General features: G+C 40.3%; 4 protein-coding genes and 4 long non-coding RNA genes across 14 annotated transcripts; 4 read left to right on the plus strand and 4 right to left on the minus strand.

Moving 5' to 3' along the window:
* Positions 1-749: 749 nt before the first annotated feature.
* Positions 750-1,791, plus strand: LOC123469473 (endocuticle structural glycoprotein SgAbd-1-like). The gene is made up of 3 exons (XM_045168531.1): positions 750-899; positions 980-1,272; positions 1,357-1,791. The coding sequence occupies exons 1-3, from the start codon at positions 891-893 to the stop codon at positions 1,682-1,684; spliced, it is 630 nt and encodes a 209-aa protein (XP_045024466.1). The 5' UTR covers positions 750-890; the 3' UTR covers positions 1,685-1,791.
* Positions 1,792-3,236: 1,445 nt separating this feature from the next.
* LOC123469476 lies at positions 3,237-6,456 on the minus strand. 2 transcript variants are annotated; one of them, XR_006642732.1, is made up of 4 exons: positions 5,843-6,456; positions 4,438-5,688; positions 3,994-4,369; positions 3,237-3,813 (listed from the first exon to the last, which is right to left on the minus strand). It is a non-coding gene; the product is annotated as an uncharacterized LOC123469476 (long non-coding RNA). The 2 variants fall into 2 exon arrangements; XR_006642731.1 differs by having other exon boundaries at positions 3,994-5,688; positions 5,843-6,454.
* A 256-nt stretch (positions 6,457-6,712) lies between these two features.
* Positions 6,713-7,754, plus strand: LOC123469472 (endocuticle structural glycoprotein SgAbd-1-like). Its single transcript, XM_045168530.1, has 3 exons — positions 6,713-6,862; positions 6,943-7,235; positions 7,320-7,754. The coding sequence occupies exons 1-3, from the start codon at positions 6,854-6,856 to the stop codon at positions 7,645-7,647; spliced, it is 630 nt and encodes a 209-aa protein (XP_045024465.1). The 5' UTR covers positions 6,713-6,853; the 3' UTR covers positions 7,648-7,754.
* Positions 7,671-10,732, minus strand: LOC123469478. Of its 3 annotated transcripts, none has more exons than XR_006642737.1 (3): positions 9,960-10,719; positions 9,687-9,779; positions 7,671-7,751 (listed from the first exon to the last, which is right to left on the minus strand). It is a non-coding gene; the product is annotated as an uncharacterized LOC123469478 (long non-coding RNA). The 3 variants fall into 3 exon arrangements; XR_006642736.1 differs by lacking the exon at positions 7,671-7,751 and having other exon boundaries at positions 9,203-9,779; positions 9,960-10,335; positions 10,404-10,716; XR_006642735.1 differs by lacking the exon at positions 7,671-7,751 and having other exon boundaries at positions 9,203-9,779; positions 9,960-10,732.
* Positions 10,733-12,678: 1,946 nt separating this feature from the next.
* LOC123469474 (endocuticle structural glycoprotein SgAbd-1-like) lies at positions 12,679-13,721 on the plus strand. Of its 2 annotated transcripts, none has more exons than XM_045168532.1 (4): positions 12,679-12,828; positions 12,909-13,071; positions 13,103-13,202; positions 13,287-13,721. In XM_045168532.1, the coding sequence occupies exons 1-4, from the start codon at positions 12,820-12,822 to the stop codon at positions 13,612-13,614; spliced, it is 600 nt and encodes a 199-aa protein (XP_045024467.1). In that variant the 5' UTR covers positions 12,679-12,819; the 3' UTR covers positions 13,615-13,721. The 2 variants fall into 2 exon arrangements, with proteins under 2 accessions (XP_045024467.1, XP_045024468.1); XM_045168533.1 differs by having other exon boundaries at positions 13,118-13,202.
* Positions 13,638-16,687, minus strand: LOC123469479. 2 transcript variants are annotated; one of them, XR_006642739.1, is made up of 3 exons: positions 15,928-16,687; positions 15,655-15,747; positions 13,638-13,718 (listed from the first exon to the last, which is right to left on the minus strand). It is a non-coding gene; the product is annotated as an uncharacterized LOC123469479 (long non-coding RNA). The 2 variants fall into 2 exon arrangements; XR_006642738.1 differs by lacking the exon at positions 13,638-13,718 and having other exon boundaries at positions 15,310-15,747; positions 15,928-16,303; positions 16,372-16,684.
* A 1,959-nt stretch (positions 16,688-18,646) lies between these two features.
* On the plus strand, positions 18,647-19,173 carry LOC123469475 (vegetative cell wall protein gp1-like). Its single transcript, XM_045168534.1, has 2 exons — positions 18,647-18,796; positions 18,877-19,173. The coding sequence occupies exons 1-2, from the start codon at positions 18,788-18,790 to the stop codon at positions 19,156-19,158; spliced, it is 291 nt and encodes a 96-aa protein (XP_045024469.1). The 5' UTR covers positions 18,647-18,787; the 3' UTR covers positions 19,159-19,173.
* Positions 19,174-21,125: 1,952 nt separating this feature from the next.
* LOC123469477 lies at positions 21,126-24,099 on the minus strand. 2 transcript variants are annotated; one of them, XR_006642734.1, is made up of 4 exons: positions 23,734-24,099; positions 22,327-23,578; positions 21,883-22,258; positions 21,126-21,702 (listed from the first exon to the last, which is right to left on the minus strand). It is a non-coding gene; the product is annotated as an uncharacterized LOC123469477 (long non-coding RNA). The 2 variants fall into 2 exon arrangements; XR_006642733.1 differs by having other exon boundaries at positions 21,883-23,578.
* Positions 24,100-24,167: the final 68 nt, after the last annotated feature.

The following is a 24,167-nucleotide window of genomic DNA, read 5'->3' on the forward strand; positions in this document are numbered from 1 at the left end:
GTAGGGTACTTTGGTGCAGGGTAGCTTGGGGTAGTATAGCTAGGAGCTTTGTATTCCGGCTTGTAGCTGGAAGGCGCAGCGGCAGCAACAGCCAAGAAAGTGGCGATGACAAACTACGAAAAGAAATCGAAACTTTTCAATAAACGATGAAAATGTAAACCAATAAAATCAAAAGAAATTCCATTTGTTAGTTTCGTGTTGCGTACTTTTGATGAATTGAACAACTGATGTCTTGAATCACCTTCAAACGAGATTATGCAGCCGGCAAAAAGGGTGTGTCGCTTCTATTTCATTTATTGACCTACTTTTGAAAGCGATGATCACCGTCTTTTGGTGGTTAATTATGCATTTCAGGTCATGGGTCTTGCAATGCAGGGATTGCATGCGGCAAATAGGAATCATAAGAATCAACGTCTACATGCTCTTGCTTATTATTCAGCTGTTGTTAATTGAACAATTAACATCCATTCTAGTCGATTCTAGTGGTTTCCGCAAAGACGTTTACATTGGAATAGGAATGGAATGGAAGGGGTAGGAGGAAATCAACATACCCAGTTCTAACAAATTCAATGCTTTTATGCAGTGCATAGACAATTTTTAGTAGCTTGGGCTGAATGTGGGCTTTTGAAATGTGAAAATGTTGACAGTGTGGCAGAAGGGTCTATCGCAAAGTAAGACAAAAGTGTTGTAAAAAGCTAGTGTGAAAAGTGAGAGCGCAGAATTTTTTGCACAACACCCGAACCTGTACTGCTTGAACGAAAGCTAGCAGCTAAAACAACTAGGTCAACTGAATGCCCGACTGCATGTTACTTACCATTCACCTGACTATATAAGCCCAGGAATGAGGAACCAAAATCATCAGTTGTTTACCAAACTAACCTAAGTACAACATGAAGCTGGTAAGGCATTTTGTCACTAATTCTTCCTAACCTGGAGACAAAACTTTGGACTTTAAACTAATGACGATATTTTCCGATAGTTCTTCGTCGCCGCATTCTTGGCTGTTGCTGCCGCCGTACCATCCAGCTACAAGCCGGAATACAAGGCTCCCAGCTCCCCTGCCCCAAACTACCCGGCACCAAAGTACCCTACTCCTAGCTACCCCGCACCAGCCTACCCCGCACCAGCCTACCCCGCACCGGCCTACCCCGCACCGGCCTACCCCGCACCAGCCTACCCCGCACCAGCCTACAACAAGGATAACAAATACGCTGACATTACCATCACCAGCCAATCTGATGAGCGCAACCTCGATGGCAGCACCCAATGGAGGTAATTGAATTTCATTCTTTATACTACTTAAGATGAGTATAAAAGGTTATCATAACCGAAAAAATTAAATCTTTTAATTCGCAGCTATGCCCAGTCTGACTACACTACCCGTGAAGAGTCCCAGGTCCAGAAAAAGATGCAAGGAGTCACCTACGATTCTTACGGAAAAGAATCGTACGGTGAAGTCTTAGGCAACACCAACAAAGGATCCTCTTACTGGGTTTCCCCTGAAGGCCAGAAATTCACTTTGACTTGGGCCGCTGATGAAGCTGGATTCCAGCCCAAAGGTGACCACTTGCCCGTCGCTCCCGTCCACGAATACGAGCTCCCAGTTGCTCCCGTGCATGAATACGAACTCCCAGTTGCCCCCGTCCACATCCCTTTCAACGGCAAAGGCTACAAGATCTACTAAATTAATGAAATCTCAATTGGATAAATAATTTAAAGCCATGTATTTCAGGCCCTACCCCTCTTGGCTCTTGGTGTAAAAACGTGTAAATATAAAGCGGAGACTATCTAGCAAACTTGTTTCTTTGAAGCACATATTCAATGTGGTTCTTGTTGAAATTGAGCTTTTTCGTCGACTTTGGGTGTTGGGCCTTGATTAGTTGTTGAGAGTATTTTGAAGCGATAAAGGTGAATCCGGAATAATGTGAAGATGCAACATGATGCGAATTCATGCTGGACATTGTATGGGAACAGAGGGATGTGCACTTAAGAAAGTGTCCGATCACTAATCAAAATTGTTGTTCATAATAAATCGCTTGGAATCGCAATAAAAAGTGTAGCTTCCAAAACTGTTCTGTTAGAAAGCCTTCGTTTGAAATAGCAAATGTGCTGGAATGAAAAGATATTGAAAAACAGCTCTTGCGTAATTTTTTTTTCAACGAGTGATTAAATACAAAGTGGAAGGAACTTTAAAAGTCTTTCGAAATCAAATTAAGTTGGGCGCTCATAGCCTAGTGGTTATGGCGTCTGTTGATCATCAATGACCCTAGATGAGGCTTAGAGGGATTGAAGTAATGTACATGGAAACATGGGACATGGAACCTGAACTTGGGGCGCGAGTCTACGGTCGATGATCAACTTTTGCCAAATGAACAACATGCGAAAAATTAAATAAAACAACACAAACAGTAAAATGTAAAATTAGTAATTAGACGTAATTATGTTATTAATAATTAACAATAGCTTCCGGTGAGTTGCAACATGATATCCGTCCAGGCGATCACCAATGTCAAAGGTTCGAATCGTGATCCGCCAAAAACTTTTTCAGCTTCAATTTTCGATTTGACTAGATTTTTAGGTTCGCTCAATGTTTGCGATTCAGAGAATGTGCTTTTTAGATTTTTTTGTCACTTAAAAACTAATTTAAACGAGAGTTAAAAGATACAAGATACGTGCTCGTCCTTTCACGGGTGCAGCACATACTGCCGTTGTCTGCTCTGTCAGTTACATAATTAAATCAAAACATTTTCCCGGAATTTTAAAAAGTCTTGTGGTCCCTTTAATACTTTTCGTAGCGTTATTATATATCTTGTCCGAATATTTGAGTATTTCCTTAAAATAGAAATTTTCAGGTTGAAACTAGGAAAAAGCCATTAGCGGTGGAAATGCAAACTGAAAAATATTTCGCTACGCCATGCTACTCAATTAAATGGGGTAAACATAAGTGAGGTTCGACCATGCCCAATTACTCAATGCCAATGGGCTAACACAATATATGAAGACGACGTTCTGTATTACGCAACTCAATGCATATATTGTGTTAGCCCATTGGCATTGAGTAATTGAATTGAATTGAATTCTGTATTACGCAACTCAATGCATAAAATCATGGCAGATTCACAAATGTTCATGATGTAACTCTAAATTGTCCAATTGAAAAATAATGTTCAGAATTGCAATGTTGTAAAAAAACCAATCGGAATCGCCTTCAACCGCTATATTTGATACAGAATTAATGTCGATAATTATATATTTGTATTCAACATTTCATTGAGAAACCACATTCGTATGGGACGACTAGTGAACGCATAAATATTTGACAGGGAAATACTCATTTTGAAACGAGGACTGCAAATGATAAAACAAAAGGATTCATATTACCTGGTTCCATGTACTATGAAGGAGCAGCCGTGGTGTAGTAACTTGGGGCAGCGTAGTACTTCGAGGCTTCAGTATAGTTGGTCGGCTAGGAGTAGTAAGATGGGGCAGCTTCGGTGAAGTAGGTTGGAGCTACGTAATATTTTGGGGCCTCAGTGTAGTAAGACGGTGAAGCGTACGCTGTAATGTAATACACTGGCGCTTCTGTGTAATAGTTCGGCGCGGGGTAGTATTTCGGGGCCTCCGTATAGTAAGTCGGTACTGCATACGTGGTGTAGTAAGTAGGAAACGAATACATCGTGGTGTAGTACGGCGCAGCAGTGGTTATCTGGTATGAATAACCACCATAGCTAGAAGACGGTGAACCCATTGGCACACCTATGCTTGTCCCAGTCATAAGGGCAATAGTAAGTAGAAGCGTAAGGCCATGGATGCCTATACCGATGGAAGAAAGACATAATTAATTGCTGATCTCTCACTAGAGTGTTAAAACATTACAAACAATGCATAAGTTAAGTTTAAAATCTCATTCAAAACATCTGCAGGAAGACCAATCACTGAATCATAGCTGTACATCAACATCAATTTCTATTCTAATTAAAAATTGTACTTTACCTATTGTTGCAAGGCTAACTGAAGTTGTTGATGTTAACGAGCAAGAGAATTCAGTAATTGGTAAACAACTGAAATTCTCTTGTTAAGTTGTAGATGGACACTCAACTGATTATAGTTGGCTCTGTTGCACAATTTTATACAATTTCGTGGCACCCTGATGTTTCTCACCATCCCCGGTGGATATACCTTTCCATTATGACATAATGATCAATATTCTTACCCTTTCCCTGTTTTTCGCACCATACAAAGTGTGAATTTCAATTTCAGACCAAGGAATTGGTATGCTCCTGCATATAGTCCTAATAAGGAAAAATGTTGTTGTTGTGTTGTTATGCCGGAATTTCCCCGTTTCGTTCGTCCGTACTTCTTTAAATCTCTTGGAAGTTAAGGCAGATACAACATTAGATATTAGAAGCGGTAGGAAATTTTTGACTTTGCTTAAACCTCTTTAACCTTCATCGCATTATGTTATATTACTTTACTAGGGCGACAGTTTGTTTGATGACACGTATAAGATATTGAACTTTCTTTTTAGATCCAAGCAAAAAGACGGCTTGGTTTAACTAAGGAAATAAAACTATTTACCCATTTTAAAAAATATATTTCCTCAATAGCAAAATGTAGTAAAATGCACTAGCACATCGAAAACACAGCAGACGCTCGGCCGTGGTAAACGCCACCTGGTGGCGAAAATGACAACCGATGGATCATTATTGTTACTTCAAGACGTCATTTTTTGGGAGTGATAGTCCTCCTACAGAAGAACTGCTGGAAAGCAAAAAAGGAAACAGGCGAGCGGATACAGCTTTGAAGGTAATTATTAGCATTTCGTATTAGGAGTAGGAACTCATTGTCGGCTTGGTGCAGTGGTTCGAGTGGTAGTATCCTAGACAATCATATGATGGTCTAACAGGATTTACGGATTGCCATGTAATGCAATGTTTTTTATTTTCATCTCTTGCTTCAGCGGGATAAGCGACGTGATTGTACGAGAATGGTCAGCCGACGACATGCTCAAGCCAAACGTTTAAGAAAATTGTTCATAAACCACACGCCATTTTCATTACGTCGCAAGATTCCAAAAGAAGTCCAAAATTATGCTGGCCAATATGCGTTATTCATCATTTAAACATGCTCAATAGCTCAGGTGTCAGAGCGTTTCAATATTTTTCTAAGCATAGATGGTTCAAATCGACAGTTCCGTTACATTAGTGTGACTACAAAAACCCATAATCTAAAATAAAAAGTCGGTGAATATGACGGAACAAGTGGATAGCGAACACATGCATTAGAGATAGGAACCATCAGTTATCGTGAAAAAACAAAATATGTTATTGACCAATTTACAAATTATGCATATATTCTGAATCAGCACAAAAAATCAAATAAAGTTCATTAAATGATTTTTTGGGAAATTAATAAAAAAAAGTAAAAACGCATCATTGTGCGGGACTCCCGCAACTTCTTACAAACGCAGTTTTCGTGCAAAAATATGTGTGCCTCCTTCTATTGGAGCCGTGGTGTTCATCTCGTGGTACAGGTGTGGGTCCGCCGTTCGCATCTCACGAGACCATCACGGTTCCCATGAGTGGAGTTTCCCTCTGGTGCGTCCTATGCTACGCTTTAGTGACGTTCCACTACCTCTGACTACGCTATTACGGAACCCTGCAACCGGCATTCGGCCTGTCGTAATGGCTAGCATTCACGTAGTGGGACATTGCACGTCACATGCATATCGGAAATACAAACTCATGTAGATAAGTAGTGTAAGTGAAGTGATGTGTGTGTGTGTGTGTTTTTTTCTTTTTTTTATCAGATAACGGAAATCCTCAGATTAATTATTTATTACCTCCATTGGCTGCTGCCATCGAGGATGCGTTCGTCAGATTGGCTGGTGATGGTGATATCAGCCTATTTGTTATCCTTGTTGTAGCTGGGAGTAGAGTAAGCTGGTGCAGGTTAGCTAGTAGTAGGGTACTTTGGTGCAGGGTAGCTTGGGGTAGTATAGCTAGGAGCTTTGTATTCCGGCTTGTAGCTGGAAGGCGCAGCGGCAGCAACAGCCAAGAAAGTGGCGATGACAAACTACGAAAAGAAATCGAAACTTTTCAATAAACGATGAAAATGTAAACCAATAAAATCAAAAGAAATTCCATTTGTTAGTTTCGTGTTGCGTACTTTTGATGAATTGAACAACTGATGTCTTGAATCACCTTCAAACGAGATTATGCAGCCGGCAAAAAAGGGTGTGTCGCTTCTATTTCATTTATTGACCTACTTTTGAAAGCGATGATCACCGTCTTTTGGTGGTTAATTATGCATTTCAGGTCATGGGTCTTGCAATGCAGGGATTGCATGCGGCAAATAGGAATCATAAGAATCAACGTCTACATGCTCTTGCTTATTATTCAGCTGTTGTTAATTGAACAATTAACATCCATTCTAGTCGATTCTAGTGGTTTCCGCAAAGACGTTTACATTGGAATAGGAATGGAATGGAAGGGGTAGGAGGAAATCAACATACCCAGTTCTAACAAATTCAATGCTTTTATGCAGTGCATAGACAATTTTTAGTAGCTTGGGCTGAATGTGGGCTTTTGAAATGTGAAAATGTTGACAGTGTGGCAGAAGGGTCTATCGCAAAGTAAGACAAAAGTGTTGTAAAAAGCTAGTGTGAAAAGTGAGAGCGCAGAATTTTTTGCACAACACCCGAACCTGTACTGCTTGAACGAAAGCTAGCAGCTAAAACAACTAGGTCAACTGAATGCCCGACTGCATGTTACTTACCATTCACCTGACTATATAAGCCCAGGAATGAGGAACCAAAATCATCAGTTGTTTACCAAACTAACCTAAGTACAACATGAAGCTGGTAAGGCATTTTGTCACTAATTCTTCCTAACCTGGAGACAAAACTTTGGACTTTAAACTAATGACGATATTTTCCGATAGTTCTTCGTCGCCGCATTCTTGGCTGTTGCTGCCGCCGTACCATCCAGCTACAAGCCGGAATACAAGGCTCCCAGCTCCCCTGCCCCAAACTACCCGGCACCAAAGTACCCTACTCCTAGCTACCCCGCACCAGCCTACCCCGCACCAGCCTACCCCGCACCGGCCTACCCCGCACCGGCCTACCCCGCACCAGCCTACCCCGCACCAGCCTACAACAAGGATAACAAATACGCTGACATTACCATCACCAGCCAATCTGATGAGCGCAACCTCGATGGCAGCACCCAATGGAGGTAATTGAATTTCATTCTTTATACTACTTAAGATGAGTATAAAAGGTTATCATAACCGAAAAAATTAAATCTTTTAATTCGCAGCTATGCCCAGTCTGACTACACTACCCGTGAAGAGTCCCAGGTCCAGAAAAAGATGCAAGGAGTCACCTACGATTCTTACGGAAAAGAATCGTACGGTGAAGTCTTAGGCAACACCAACAAAGGATCCTCTTACTGGGTTTCCCCTGAAGGCCAGAAATTCACTTTGACTTGGGCCGCTGATGAAGCTGGATTCCAGCCCAAAGGTGACCACTTGCCCGTCGCTCCCGTCCACGAATACGAGCTCCCAGTTGCTCCCGTGCATGAATACGAACTCCCAGTTGCCCCCGTCCACATCCCTTTCAACGGCAAAGGCTACAAGATCTACTAAATTAATGAAATCTCAATTGGATAAATAATTTAAAGCCATGTATTTCAGGCCCTACCCCTCTTGGCTCTTGGTGTAAAAACGTGTAAATATAAAGCGGAGACTATCTAGCAAACTTGTTTCTTTGAAGCACATATTCAATGTGGTTCTTGTTGAAATTGAGCTTTTTCGTCGACTTTGGGTGTTGGGCCTTGATTAGTTGTTGAGAGTATTTTGAAGCGATAAAGGTGAATCCGGAATAATGTGAAGATGCAACATGATGCGAATTCATGCTGGACATTGTATGGGAACAGAGGGATGTGCACTTAAGAAAGTGTCCGATCACTAATCAAAATTGTTGTTCATAATAAATCGCTTGGAATCGCAATAAAAAGTGTAGCTTTCCAAAACTGTTCTGTTAGAAAGCCTTCGTTTGAAATAGCAAATGTGCTGGAATGAAAAGATATTGAAAAACAGCTCTTGCGTAATTTTTTTTTCAACGAGTGATTAAATACAAAGTGGAAGGAACTTTAAAAGTCTTTCGAAATCAAATTAAGTTGGGCGCTCATAGCCTAGTGGTTATGGCGTCTGTTGATCATCAATGACCCTAGATGAGGCTTAGAGGGATTGAAGTAATGTACATGGAAACATGGGACATGGAACCTGAACTTGGGGCGCGAGTCTACGGTCGATGATCAACTTTTGCCAAATGAACAACATGCGAAAAATTAAATAAAACAACACAAACAGTAAAATGTAAAATTAGTAATTAGACGTAATTATGTTATTAATAATTAACAATAGCTTCCGGTGAGTTGCAACATGATATCCGTCCAGGCGATCACCAATGTCAAAGGTTCGAATCGTGATCCGCCAAAAACTTTTTTCAGCTTCAATTTTCGATTTGACTAGATTTTTAGGTTCGCTCAATGTTTGCGATTCAGAGAATGTGCTTTTTAGATTTTTTTGTCACTTAAAAACTAATTTAAACGAGAGTTAAAAGATACAAGATACGTGCTCGTCCTTTCACGGGTGCAGCACATACTGCCGTTGTCTGCTCTGTCAGTTACATAATTAAATCAAAACATTTTCCCGGAATTTTAAAAAGTCTTGTGGTCCCTTTAATACTTTTCGTAGCGTTATTATATATCTTGTCCGAATATTTGAGTATTTCCTTAAAATAGAAATTTTCAGGTTGAAACTAGGAAAAAGCCATTAGCGGTGGAAATGCAAACTGAAAAATATTTCGCTACGCCATGCTACTCAATTAAATGGGGTAAACATAAGTGAGGTTCGACCATGCCCAATTACTCAATGCCAATGGGCTAACACAATATATGAAGACGACGTTCTGTATTACGCAACTCAATGCATATATTGTGTTAGCCCATTGGCATTGAGTAATTGAATTGAATTGAATTCTGTATTACGCAACTCAATGCATAAAATCATGGCAGATTCACAAATGTTCATGATGTAACTCTAAATTGTCCAATTGAAAAATAATGTTCAGAATTGCAATGTTGTAAAAAAAACCAATCGGAATCGCCTTCAACCGCTATATTTGATACAGAATTAATGTCGATAATTATATATTTGTATTCAACATTTCATTGAGAAACCACATTCGTATGGGACGACTAGTGAACGCATAAATATTTGACAGGGAAATACTCATTTTGAAACGAGGACTGCAAATGATAAAACAAAAGGATTCATATTACCTGGTTCCATGTACTATGAAGGAGCAGCCGTGGTGTAGTAACTTGGGGCAGCGTAGTACTTCGAGGCTTCAGTATAGTTGGTCGGCTAGGAGTAGTAAGATGGGGCAGCTTCGGTGAAGTAGGTTGGAGCTACGTAATATTTTGGGGCCTCAGTGTAGTAAGACGGTGAAGCGTACGCTGTAATGTAATACACTGGCGCTTCTGTGTAATAGTTCGGCGCGGGGTAGTATTTCGGGGCCTCCGTATAGTAAGTCGGTACTGCATACGTGGTGTAGTAAGTAGGAAACGAATACATCGTGGTGTAGTACGGCGCAGCAGTGGTTATCTGGTATGAATAACCACCATAGCTAGAAGACGGTGAACCCATTGGCACACCTATGCTTGTCCCAGTCATAAGGGCAATAGTAAGTAGAAGCGTAAGGCCATGGATGCCTATACCGATGGAAGAAAGACATAATTAATTGCTGATCTCTCACTAGAGTGTTAAAACATTACAAACAATGCATAAGTTAAGTTTAAAATCTCATTCAAAACATCTGCAGGAAGACCAATCACTGAATCATAGCTGTACATCAACATCAATTTCTATTCTAATTAAAAATTGTACTTTACCTATTGTTGCAAGGCTAACTGAAGTTGTTGATGTTAACGAGCAAGAGAATTCAGTAATTGGTAAACAACTGAAATTCTCTTGTTAAGTTGTAGATGGACACTCAACTGATTATAGTTGGCTCTGTTGCACAATTTTATACAATTTCGTGGCACCCTGATGTTTCTCACCATCCCCGGTGGATATACCTTTCCATTATGACATAATGATCAATATTCTTACCCTTTCCCTGTTTTTCGCACCATACAAAGTGTGAATTTCAATTTCAGACCAAGGAATTGGTATGCTCCTGCATATAGTCCTAATAAGGAAAAATGTTGTTGTTGTGTTGTTATGCCGGAATTTCCCCGTTTCGTTCGTCCGTACTTCTTTAAATCTCTTGGAAGTTAAGGCAGATACAACATTAGATATTAGAAGCGGTAGGAAATTTTTGACTTTGCTTAAACCTCTTTAACCTTCATCGCATTATGTTATATTACTTTACTAGGGCGACAGTTTGTTTGATGACACGTATAAGATATTGAACTTTCTTTTTAGATCCAAGCAAAAAGACGGCTTGGTTTAACTAAGGAAATAAAACTATTTACCCATTTTAAAAAATATATTTCCTCAATAGCAAAATGTAGTAAAATGCACTAGCACATCGAAAACACAGCAGACGCTCGGCCGTGGTAAACGCCACCTGGTGGCGAAAATGACAACCGATGGATCATTATTGTTACTTCAAGACGTCATTTTTTGGGAGTGATAGTCCTCCTACAGAAGAACTGCTGGAAAGCAAAAAGGAAACAGGCGAGCGGATACAGCTTTGAAGGTAATTATTAGCATTTCGTATTAGGAGTAGGAACTCATTGTCGGCTTGGTGCAGTGGTTCGAGTGGTAGTATCCTAGACAATCATATGATGGTCTAACAGGATTTACGGATTGCCATGTAATGCAATGTTTTTTATTTTCATCTCTTGCTTCAGCGGGATAAGCGACGTGATTGTACGAGAATGGTCAGCCGACGACATGCTCAAGCCAAACGTTTAAGAAAATTGTTCATAAACCACACGCCATTTTCATTACGTCGCAAGATTCCAAAAGAAGTCCAAAATTATGCTGGCCAATATGCGTTATTCATCATTTAAACATGCTCAATAGCTCAGGTGTCAGAGCGTTTCAATATTTTTCTAAGCATAGATGGTTCAAATCGACAGTTCCGTTACATTAGTGTGACTACAAAAACCCATAATCTAAAATAAAAAGTCGGTGAATATGACGGAACAAGTGGATAGCGAACACATGCATTAGAGATAGGAACCATCAGTTATCGTGAAAAAACAAAATATGTTATTGACCAATTTACAAATTATGCATATATTCTGAATCAGCACAAAAAATCAAATAAAGTTCATTAAATGATTTTTTGGGAAATTAATAAAAAAAAGTAAAAACGCATCATTGTGCGGGACTCCCGCAACTTCTTACAAACGCAGTTTTCGTGCAAAAATATGTGTGCCTCCTTCTATTGGAGCCGTGGTGTTCATCTCGTGGTACAGGTGTGGGTCCGCCGTTCGCATCTCACGAGACCATCACGGTTCCCATGAGTGGAGTTTCCCTCTGGTGCGTCCTATGCTACGCTTTAGTGACGTTCCACTACCTCTGACTACGCTATTACGGAACCCTGCAACCGGCATTCGGCCTGTCGTAATGGCTAGCATTCACGTAGTGGGACATTGCACGTCACATGCATATCGGAAATACAAACTCATGTAGATAAGTAGTGTAAGTGAAGTGATGTGTGTGTGTGTGTGTTTTTTTCTTTTTTTTAATCAGATAACGGAAATCCTCAGATTAATTATTTATTACCTCCATTGGCTGCTGCCATCGAGGATGCGTTCGTCAGATTGGCTGGTGATGGTGATATCAGCCTATTTGTTATCCTTGTTGTAGCTGGGAGTAGAGTAAGCTGGTGCAGGTTAGCTAGTAGTAGGGTACTTTGGTGCAGGGTAGCTTGGGGTAGTATAGCTAGGAGCTTTGTATTCCGGCTTGTAGCTGGAAGGCGCAGCGGCAGCAACAGCCAAGAAAGTGGCGATGACAAACTACGAAAAGAAATCGAAACTTTTCAATAAACGATGAAAATGTAAACCAATAAAATCAAAAGAAATTCCATTTGTTAGTTTCGTGTTGCGTACTTTTGATGAATTGAACAACTGATGTCTTGAATCACCTTCAAACGAGATTATGCAGCCGGCAAAAAAGGGTGTGTCGCTTCTATTTCATTTATTGACCTACTTTTGAAAGCGATGATCACCGTCTTTTGGTGGTTAATTATGCATTTCAGGTCATGGGTCTTGCAATGCAGGGATTGCATGCGGCAAATAGGAATCATAAGAATCAACGTCTACATGCTCTTGCTTATTATTCAGCTGTTGTTAATTGAACAATTAACATCCATTCTAGTCGATTCTAGTGGTTTCCGCAAAGACGTTTACATTGGAATAGGAATGGAATGGAAGGGGTAGGAGGAAATCAACATACCCAGTTCTAACAAATTCAATGCTTTTATGCAGTGCATAGACAATTTTTAGTAGCTTGGGCTGAATGTGGGCTTTTGAAATGTGAAAATGTTGACAGTGTGGCAGAAGGGTCTATCGCAAAGTAAGACAAAAGTGTTGTAAAAAGCTAGTGTGAAAAGTGAGAGCGCAGAATTTTTTGCACAACACCCGAACCTGTACTGCTTGAACGAAAGCTAGCAGCTAAAACAACTAGGTCAACTGAATGCCCGACTGCATGTTACTTACCATTCACCTGACTATATAAGCCCAGGAATGAGGAACCAAAATCATCAGTTGTTTACCAAACTAACCTAAGTACAACATGAAGCTGGTAAGGCATTTTGTCACTAATTCTTCCTAACCTGGAGACAAAACTTTGGACTTTAAACTAATGACGATATTTTCCGATAGTTCTTCGTCGCCGCATTCTTGGCTGTTGCTGCCGCCGTACCATCCAGCTACAAGCCGGAATACAAGGCTCCCAGCTCCCCTGCCCCAAACTACCCGGCACCAAAGTACCCTACTCCTAGCTACCCCGCACCAGCCTACCCCGCACCAGCCTACCCCGCACCGGGCCTACCCCGCACCGGCCTACCCCGCACCAGCCTACCCCGCACCAGCCTACAACAAGGATAACAAATACGCTGACATTACCATCACCAGCCAATCTGATGAGCGCAACCTCGATGGCAGCACCCAATGGAGGTAATTGAATTTCATTCTTTATACTACTTAAGATGAGTATAAAAGGTTATCATAACCGAAAAAATTAAATCTTTTAATTCGCAGCTATGCCCAGTCTGACTACACTACCCGTGAAGAGTCCCAGGTCCAGAAAAAGATGCAAGGAGTCACCTACGATTCTTACGGAAAAGAATCGTACGGTGAAGTCTTAGGCAACACCAACAAAGGATCCTCTTACTGGGTTTCCCCTGAAGGCCAGAAATTCACTTTGACTTGGGCCGCTGATGAAGCTGGATTCCAGCCCAAAGGTGACCACTTGCCCGTCGCTCCCGTCCACGAATACGAGCTCCCAGTTGCTCCCGTGCATGAATACGAACTCCCAGTTGCCCCCGTCCACATCCCTTTCAACGGCAAAGGCTACAAGATCTACTAAATTAATGAAATCTCAATTGGATAAATAATTTAAAGCCATGTATTTCAGGCCCTACCCCTCTTGGCTCTTGGTGTAAAAACGTGTAAATATAAAGCGGAGACTATCTAGCAAACTTGTTTCTTTGAAGCACATATTCAATGTGGTTCTTGTTGAAATTGAGCTTTTTCGTCGACTTTGGGTGTTGGGCCTTGATTAGTTGTTGAGAGTATTTTGAAGCGATAAAGGTGAATCCGGAATAATGTGAAGATGCAACATGATGCGAATTCATGCTGGACATTGTATGGGAACAGAGGGATGTGCACTTAAGAAAGTGTCCGATCACTAATCAAAATTGTTGTTCATAATAAATCGCTTGGAATCGCAATAAAAAGTGTACTTTCCAAAACTGTTCTGTTAGAAAGCCTTCGTTTGAAATAGCAAATGTGCTGGAATGAAAAGATATTGAAAAACAGCTCTTGCGTAATTTTTTTTTTCAACGAGTGATTAAATACAAAGTGGAAGGAACTTTAAAAGTCTTTCGAAATCAAATTAAGTTGGGCGCTCATAGCCTAGTGGTTATGGCGTCTGTTGATCATCAATGACCCTAGATGAGGCTTAGAGGGATTGAAGTAATGTACATGGAAACATGGGACATGGAACCTGAACTTGGGGCGCGAGTCTACGGTCGATGATCAACTTTTGCCAAATGAACAACATGCGAAAAATTAAATAAAACAACACAAACAGTAAAATGTAAAATTAGTAATTAGACGTAATTATGTTATTAATAATTAACAATAGCTTCCGGTGAGTTGCAACATGATATCCGTCCAGGCGATCACCAATGTCAAAGGTTCGAATCGTGATCCGCCAAAAACTTTTTTCAGCTTCAATTTTCGATTTGACTAGATTTTTAGGTTCGCTCAATGTTTGCGATTCAGAGAATGTGCTTTTTAGATTTTTTTGTCACTTAAAAACTAATTTAAACGAGAGTTAAAAGATACAAGATACGTGCTCGTCCTTTCACGGGTGCAGCACATACTGCCGTTGTCTGCTCTGTCAGTTACATAATTAAATCAAAACATTTTCCCGGAATTTTAAAAAGTCTTGTGGTCCCTTTAATACTTTTCGTAGCGTTATTATATATCTTGTCCGAATATTTGAGTATTTCCTTAAAATAGAAATTTTCAGGTTGAAACTAGGAAAAAGCCATTAGCGGTGGAAATGCAAACTGAAAAATATTTCGCTACGCCATGCTACTCAATTAAATGGGGTAAACATAAGTGAGGTTCGACCATGCCCAATTACTCAATGCCAATGGGCTAACACAATATATGAAGACGACGTTCTGTATTACGCAACTCAATGCATATATTGTGTTAGCCCATTGGCATTGAGTAATTGAATTGAATTGAATTCTGTATTACGCAACTCAATGCATAAAATCATGGCAGATTCACAAATGTTCATGATGTAACTCTAAATTGTCCAATTGAAAAATAATGTTCAGAATTGCAATGTTGTAAAAAAAACCAATCGGAATCGCCTTCAACCGCTATATTTGATACAGAATTAATGTCGATAATTATATATTTGTATTCAACATTTCATTGAGAAACCACATTCGTATGGGACGACTAGTGAACGCATAAATATTTGACAGGGAAATACTCATTTTGAAACGAGGACTGCAAATGATAAAACACAAAGGATTCATATTACCTGGTTCCATGTACTATGAAGGAGCAGCCGTGGTGTAGTAACTTGGGGCAGCGTAGTACTTCGAGGCTTCAGTATAGTTGGTCGGCTAGGAGTAGTAAGATGGGGCAGCTTCGGTGAAGTAGGTTGGAGCTACGTAATATTTTGGGGCCTCAGTGTAGTAAGACGGTGAAGCGTACGCTGTAATGTAATACACTGGCGCTTCTGTGTAATAGTTCGGCGCGGGGTAGTATTTCGGGGCCTCCGTATAGTAAGTCGGTACTGCATACGTGGTGTAGTAAGTAGGAAACGAATACATCGTGGTGTAGTACGGCGCAGCAGTGGTTATCTGGTATGAATAACCACCATAGCTAGAAGACGGTGAACCCATTGGCACACCTATGCTTGTCCCAGTCATAAGGGCAATAGTAAGTAGAAGCGTAAGGCCATGGATGCCTATACCGATGGAAGAAAGACATAATTAATTGCTGATCTCTCACTAGAGTGTTAAAACATTACAAACAATGCATAAGTTAAGTTTAAAATCTCATTCAAAACATCTGCAGGAAGACCAATCACTGAATCATAGCTGTACATCAACATCAATTTCTATTCTAATTAAAAATTGTACTTTACCTATTGTTGCAAGGCTAACTGAAGTTGTTGATGTTAACGAGCAAGAGAATTCAGTAATTGGTAAACAACTGAAATTCTCTTGTTAAGTTGTAGATGGACACTCAACTGATTATAGTTGGCTCTGTTGCACAATTTTATACAATTTCGTGGCACCCTGATGTTTCTCACCATCCCCGGTGGATATACCTTTCCATTATGACATAATGATCAATATTCTTACCCTTTCCCTGTTTTTCGCACCATACAAAGTGTGAATTTCAATTTCAGACCAAGGAATTGGTATGCTCCTGCATATAGTCCTAATAAGGAAAAATGTTGTTGTTGTGTTGTTATGCCGGAATTTCCCCGTTTCGTTCGTCCGTACTTCTTTAAATCTCTTGGAAGTTAAGGCAGATACAACATTAGATATTAGAAGCGGTAGGAAATTTTTGACTTTGCTTAAACCTCTTTAACCTTCATCGCATTATGTTATATTACTTTACTAGGGCGACAGTTTGTTTGATGACACGTATAAGATATTGAACTTTCTTTTTAGATCCAAGCAAAAAGACGGCTTGGTTTAACTAAGGAAATAAAACTATTTACCCATTTTAAAAAATATATTTCCTCAATAGCAAAATGTAGTAAAATGCACTAGCACATCGAAAACACAGCAGACGCTCGGCCGTGGTAAACGCCACCTGGTGGCGAAAATGACAACCGATGGATCATTATTGTTACTTCAAGACGTCATTTTTTGGGAGTGATAGTCCTCCTACAGAAGAACTGCTGGAAAGCAAAAAGGAAACAGGCGAGCGGATACAGCTTTGAAGGTAATTATTAGCATTTCGTATTAGGAGTAGGAACTCATTGTCGGCTTGGTGCAGTGGTTCGAGTGGTAGTATCCTAGACAATCATATGATGGTCTAACAGGATTTACGGATTGCCATGTAATGCAATGTTTTTTATTTTCATCTCTTGCTTCAGCGGGATAAGCGACGTGATTGTACGAGAATGGTCAGCCGACGACATGCTCAAGCCAAACGTTTAAGAAAATTGTTCATAAACCACACGCCATTTTCATTACGTCGCAAGATTCCAAAAGAAGTCCAAAATTATGCTGGCCAATATGCGTTATTCATCATTTAAACATGCTCAATAGCTCAGGTGTCAGAGCGTTTCAATATTTTTCTAAGCATAGATGGTTCAAATCGACAGTTCCGTTACATTAGTGTGACTACAAAAACCCATAATCTAAAATAAAAAGTCGGTGAATATGACGGAACAAGTGGATAGCGAACACATGCATTAGAGATAGGAACCATCAGTTATCGTGAAAAAACAAAATATGTTATTGACCAATTTACAAATTATGCATATATTCTGAATCAGCACAAAAAATCAAATAAAGTTCATTAAATGATTTTTTGGGAAATTAATAAAAAAAAGTAAAAACGCATCATTGTGCGGGACTCCCTGCAACTTCTTACAAACGCAGTTTTCGTGCAAAAATATGTGTGCCTCCTTCTATTGGAGCCGTGGTGTTCATCTCGTGGTACAGGTGTGGGTCCGCCGTTCGCATCTCACGAGACCATCACGGTTCCCATGAGTGGAGTTTCCCTCTGGTGCGTCCTATGCTACGCTTTAGTGACGTTCCACTACCTCTGACTACGCTATTACGGAACCCTGCAACCGGCATTCGGCCTGTCGTAATGGCTAGCATTCACGTAGTGGGACATTGCACGTCACATGCATATCGGAAATACAAACTCATGTAGATAAGTAGTGTAAGTGAAGTGATGTGTGTGTGTGTGTGTGTTTTTTTCTTTTTTTTAATCAGATAACGGAAATCCTCAGATTAATTATTTATTACCTCCATTGGCTGCTGCCATCGAGGATGCGTTCGTCAGATTGGCTGGTGATGGTGATATCAGCCTATTTGTTATCCTTGTTGTAGCTGGGAGTAGAGTAAGCTGGTGCAGGTTAGCGTAGTAGGGTACTTTGGTGCAGGGTAGCTTGGGGTAGTATAGCTAGGAGCTTTGTATTCCGGCTTGTAGCTGGAAGGCGCAGCGGCAGCAACAGCCAAGAAAGTGGCGATGACAAACTACGAAAAGAAATCGAAACTTTTCAATAAACGATGAAAATGTAAACCAATAAAATCAAAAGAAATTCCATTTGTTAGTTTCGTGTTGCGTACTTTTGATGAATTGAACAACTGATGTCTTGAATCACCTTCAAACGAGATTATGCAGCCGGCAAAAAAGGGTGTGTCGCTTCTATTTCATTTATTGACCTACTTTTGAAAGCGATGATCACCGTCTTTTGGTGGTTAATTATGCATTTCAGGTCATGGGTCTTGCAATGCAGGGATTGCATGCGGCAAATAGGAATCATAAGAATCAACGTCTACATGCTCTTGCTTATTATTCAGCTGTTGTTAATTGAACAATTAACATCCATTCTAGTCGATTCTAGTGGTTTCCGCAAAGACGTTTACATTGGAATAGGAATGGAATGGAAGGGGTAGGAGGAAATCAACATACCCAGTTCTAACAAATTCAATGCTTTTATGCAGTGCATAGACAATTTTTAGTAGCTTGGGCTGAATGTGGGCTTTTGAAATGTGAAAATGTTGACAGTGTGGCAGAAGGGTCTATCGCAAAGTAAGACAAAAGTGTTGTAAAAGCTAGTGTGAAAAGTGAGAGCGCAGAATTTTTTGCACAACACCCGAACCTGTACTGCTTGAACGAAAGCTAGCAGCTAAAACAACTAGGTCAACTGAATGCCCGACTGCATGTTACTTACCATTCACCTGACTATATAAGCCCAGGAATGAGGAACCAAAATCATCAGTTGTTTACCAAACTAACCTAAGTACAACATGAAGCTGGTAAGGCATTTTGTCACTAATTCTTCCTAACCTGGAGACAAAACTTTGGACTTTAAACTAATGACGATATTTTCCGATAGTTCTTCGTCGCCGCATTCTTGGCTGTTGCTGCCGCCGTACCATCCAGCTACAAGCCGGAATACAAGGCTCCCAGCTCCCCTGCCCCAAACTACCCGGCACCAAAGTACCCTACTCCTAGCTACCCCGCACCAGCCTACCCCGCACCAGCCTACCCCGCACCGGCCTACCCCGCACCAGCCTACCCCGCACCAGCCTACAACAAGGATAACAAATACGCTGACATTACCATCACCAGCCAATCTGATGAGCGCAACCTCGATGGCAGCACCCAATGGAGGTAATTGAATTTCATTCTTTATACTACTTAAGATGAGTATAAAAGGTTATCATAACCGAAAAAATTAAATCTTTTAATTCGCAGCTATGCCCAGTCTGACTACACTACCCGTGAAGAGTCCCAGGTCCAGAAAAATAAGATGCAAGGGAGTCACCTACGATTCTTACGGAAAAGAATCGTACGGTGAAGTCTTAGGCAACACCAACAAAGGATCCTCTTACTGGGTTTCCCCTGAAGGCCAGAAATTCACTTTGACTTGGGCCGCTGATGAAGCTGGATTCCAGCCCAAAGGTGACCACTTGCCCGTCGCTCCCGTCCACGAATACGAGCTCCCAGTTGCTCCCGTGCATGAATACGAACTCCCAGTTGCCCCCGTCCACATCCCTTTCAACGGCAAAGGCTACAAGATCTACTAAATTAATGAAATCTCAATTGGATAAATAATTTAAAGCCATGTATTTCAGGCCCTACCCCTCTTGGCTCTTGGTGTAAAAACGTGTAAATATAAAGCGGAGACTATCTAGCAAACTTGTTTCTTTGAAGCACATATTCAATGTGGTTCTTGTTGAAATTGAGCTTTTTCGTCGACTTTGGGTGTTGGGCCTTGATTAGTTGTTGAGAGTATTTTGAAGCGATAAAGGTGAATCCGGAATAATGTGAAGATGCAACATGATGCGAATTCATGCTGGACATTGTATGGGAACAGAGGGATGTGCACTTAAGAAAGTGTCCGATCACTAATCAAAATTGTTGTTCATAATAAATCGCTTGGAATCGCAATAAAAAGTGTAGCTTCCAAAACTGTTCTGTTAGAAAGCCTTCGTTTGAAATAGCAAATGTGCTGGAATGAAAAGATATTGAAAAACAGCTCTTGCGTAATTTTTTTTTCAACGAGTGATTAAATACAAAGTGGAAGGAACTTTAAAAGTCTTTCGAAATCAAATTAAGTTGGGCGCTCATAGCCTAGTGGTTATGGCGTCTGTTGATCATCAATGACCCTAGATGAGGCTTAGAGGGATTGAAGTAATGTACATGGAAACATGGGACATGGAACCTGAACTTGGGGCGCGAGTCTACGGTCGATGATCAACTTTTGCCAAATGAACAACATGCGAAAAATTAAATAAAACAACACAAACAGTAAAATGTAAAATTAGTAATTAGACGTAATTATGTTATTAATAATTAACAATAGCTTCCGGTGAGTTGCAACATGATATCCGTCCAGGCGATCACCAATGTCAAAGGTTCGAATCGTGATCCGCCAAAAACTTTTTTCAGCTTCAATTTTCGATTTGACTAGATTTTTAGGTTCGCTCAATGTTTGCGATTCAGAGAATGTGCTTTTTAGATTTTTTTGTCACTTAAAAACTAATTTAAACGAGAGTTAAAAGATACAAGATACGTGCTCGTCCTTTCACGGGTGCAGCACATACTGCCGTTGTCTGCTCTGTCAGTTACATAATTAAATCAAAACATTTTCCCGGAATTTTAAAAAGTCTTGTGGTCCCTTTAATACTTTTCGTAGCGTTATTATATATCTTGTCCGAATATTTGAGTATTTCCTTAAAATAGAAATTTTCAGGTTGAAACTAGGAAAAAGCCATTAGCGGTGGAAATGCAAACTGAAAAATATTTCGCTACGCCATGCTACTCAATTAAATGGGGTAAACATAAGTGAGGTTCGACCATGCCCAATTACTCCAATGCCAATGGGCTAACACAATATATGAAGACGACGTTCTGTATTACGCAACTCAATGCATATATTGTGTTAGCCCATTGGCATTGAGTAATTGAATTGAATTGAATTCTGTATTACGCAACTCAATGCATAAAATCATGGCAGATTCACAAATGTTCATGATGTAACTCTAAATTGTCCAATTGAAAAATAATGTTCAGAATTGCAATGTTGTAAAAAAAACCAATCGGAATCGCCTTCAACCGCTATATTTGATACAGAATTAATGTCGATAATTATATATTTGTATTCAACATTTCATTGAGAAACCACATTCGTATGGGACGACTAGTGAACGCATAAATATTTGACAGGGAAATACTCATTTTGAAACGAGGACTGCAAATGATAAAACAAAAGGATTCATATTACCTGGTTCCATGTACTATGAAGGAGCAGCCGTGGTGTAGTAACTTGGGGCAGCGTAGTACTTCGAGGCTTCAGTATAGTTGGTCGGCTAGGAGTAGTAAGATGGGGCAGCTTCGGTGAAGTAGGTTGGAGCTACGTAATATTTTGGGGCCTCAGTGTAGTAAGACGGTGAAGCGTACGCTGTAATGTAATACACTGGCGCTTCTGTGTAATAGTTCGGCGCGGGGTAGTATTTCGGGGCCTCCGTATAGTAAGTCGGTACTGCATACGTGGTGTAGTAAGTAGGAAACGAATACATCGTGGTGTAGTACGGCGCAGCAGTGGTTATCTGGTATGAATAACCACCATAGCTAGAAGACGGTGAACCCATTGGCACACCTATGCTTGTCCCAGTCATAAGGGCAATAGTAAGTAGAAGCGTAAGGCCATGGATGCCTATACCGATGGAAGAAAGACATAATTAATTGCTGATCTCTCACTAGAGTGTTAAAACATTACAAACAATGCATAAGTTAAGTTTAAAATCTCATTCAAAACATCTGCAGGAAGACCAATCACTGAATCATAGCTGTACATCAACATCAATTTCTATTCTAATTAAAAATTGTACTTTACCTATTGTTGCAAGGCTAACTGAAGTTGTTGATGTTAACGAGCAAGAGAATTCAGTAATTGGTAAACAACTGAAATTCTCTTGTTAAGTTGTAGATGGACACTCAACTGATTATAGTTGGCTCTGTTGCACAATTTTATACAATTTCGTGGCACCCTGATGTTTCTCACCATCCCCGGTGGATATACCTTTCCATTATGACATAATGATCAATATTCTTACCCTTTCCCTGTTTTTCGCACCATACAAAGTGTGAATTTCAATTTCAGACCAAGGAATTGGTATGCTCCTGCATATAGTCCTAATAAGGAAAAATGTTGTTGTTGTGTTGTTATGCCGGAATTTCCCCGTTTCGTTCGTCCGTACTTCTTTAAATCTCTTGGAAGTTAAGGCAGATACAACATTAGATATTAGAAGCGGTAGGAAATTTTTGACTTTGCTTAAACCTCTTTAACCTTCATCGCATTATGTTATATTACTTTACTAGGGCGACAGTTTGTTTGATGACACGTATAAGATATTGAACTTTCTTTTTAGATCCAAGCAAAAAGACGGCTTGGTTTAACTAAGGAAATAAAACTATTTACCCATTTTAAAAAATATATTTCCTCAATAGCAAAATGTAGTAAAATGCACTAGCACATCGAAAACACAGCAGACGCTCGGCCTTTGGTAAACGCCACCTGGTGGCGAAAATGACAACCGATGGATCATTATTGTTACTTCAAGACGTCATTTTTTGGGAGTGATAGTCCTCCTACAGAAGAACTGCTGGAAAGCAAAAAAGGAAACAGGCGAGCGGATACAGCTTTGAAGGTAATTATTAGCATTTCGTATTAGGAGTAGGAACTCATTGTCGGCTTGGTGCAGTGGTTCGAGTGGTAGTATCCTAGACAATCATATGATGGTCTAACAGGATTTACGGATTGCCATGTAATGCAATGTTTTTTATTTTCATCTCTTGCTTCAGCGGGATAAGCGACGTGATTGTACGAGAATGGTCAGCCGACGACATGCTCAAGCCAAACGTTTAAGAAAATTGTTCATAAACCACACGCCATTTTCATTACGTCGCAAGATTCCAAAAGAAGTCCAAAATTATGCTGGCCAATATGCGTTATTCATCATTTAAACATGCTCAATAGCTCAGGTGTCAGAGCGTTTCAATATTTTTCTAAGCATAGATGGTTCAAATCGACAGTTCCGTTACATTAGTGTGACTACAAAAACCCATAATCTAAAATAAAAAGTCGGTGAATATGACGGAACAAGTGGATAGCGAACACATGCATTAGAGATAGGAACCATCAGTTATCGTGAAAAAACAAAATATGTTATTGACCAATTTACAAATTATGCATATATTCTGAATCAGCACAAAAAATCAAATAAAGTTCATTAAATGATTTTTTGGGAAATTAATAAAAAAAAGTAAAAACGCATCATTGTGCGGGACTCCCGCAACTTCTTACAAACGCAGTTTTCGTGCAAAAATATGTGTGCCTCCTTCTATTGGAGCCGTGGTGTTCATCTCGTGGTACAGGTGTGGGTCCGCCGTTCGCATCTCACGAGACCATCACGGTTCCCATGAGTGGAGTTTCCCTCTGGTGCGTCCTATGCTACGCTTTAGTGACGTTCCACTACCTCTGACTACGCTATTACGGAACCCTGCAACCGGCATTCGGCCTGTCGTAATGGCTAGCATTCACGTAGTGGGACATTGCACGTCACATGCATATCGGAAATACAAACTCATGTAGATAAGTAGTGTAAGTGAAGTGATGTGTGTGTGTGTGTGTGTTTTTTTTTTTTTTAATCAGATAACGGAAATCCTCAGATTAATTATTTATTACCTCCATTGGCTGCTGCCATCGAGGATGCGTTCGTCAGATTGGCTGGTGATGGTGATATCAGCCTATTTGTTATCCTTGTTGTAGCTGGGAGTAGAGTAAGCTGGTGCAGGTTAGCTAGTAGTAGGGTACTTTGGTGCAGGGTAGCTTGGGGTAGTATAGCTAGGAGCTTTGTATTCCGGCTTGTAGCTGGAAGGCGCAGCGGCAGCAACAGCCAAGAAAGTGGCGATGACAAACTACGAAAAGAAATCGAAACTTTTCAATAAACGATGAAAATGTAAACCAATAAAATCAAAAGAAATTCCATTTGTTAGTTTCGTGTTGCGTACTTTTGATGAATTGAACAACTGATGTCTTGAATCACCTTCAAACGAGATTATGCAGCCGGCAAAAAGGGTGTGTCGCTTCTATTTCATTTATTGACCTACTTTTGAAAG

This window comes from Daphnia magna, linkage group LG1 (genome assembly GCF_020631705.1).
Source record: "Daphnia magna isolate NIES linkage group LG1, ASM2063170v1.1, whole genome shotgun sequence".
Lineage (NCBI taxonomy): Eukaryota > Metazoa > Arthropoda > Branchiopoda > Diplostraca > Daphniidae > Daphnia > Daphnia magna.

Excerpts from the sequence above, each read along its gene's own strand:
- LOC123469474 (XM_045168532.1), top strand. Across the intron at positions 13,072-13,102 it reads ACCAGCCTACCCCGCACCGG|CCTACCCCGCACCAGCCTAC; the intron begins GCCTACCCCGCA and ends ACCCCGCACCAG. Across the intron at positions 13,203-13,286 it reads GATGGCAGCACCCAATGGAG|CTATGCCCAGTCTGACTACA; the intron begins GTAATTGAATTT and ends TTTAATTCGCAG.
- LOC123469472 (XM_045168530.1), top strand. Across the intron at positions 7,236-7,319 it reads GATGGCAGCACCCAATGGAG|CTATGCCCAGTCTGACTACA; the intron begins GTAATTGAATTT and ends TTTAATTCGCAG.
- LOC123469473 (XM_045168531.1), top strand. Across the intron at positions 1,273-1,356 it reads GATGGCAGCACCCAATGGAG|CTATGCCCAGTCTGACTACA; the intron begins GTAATTGAATTT and ends TTTAATTCGCAG.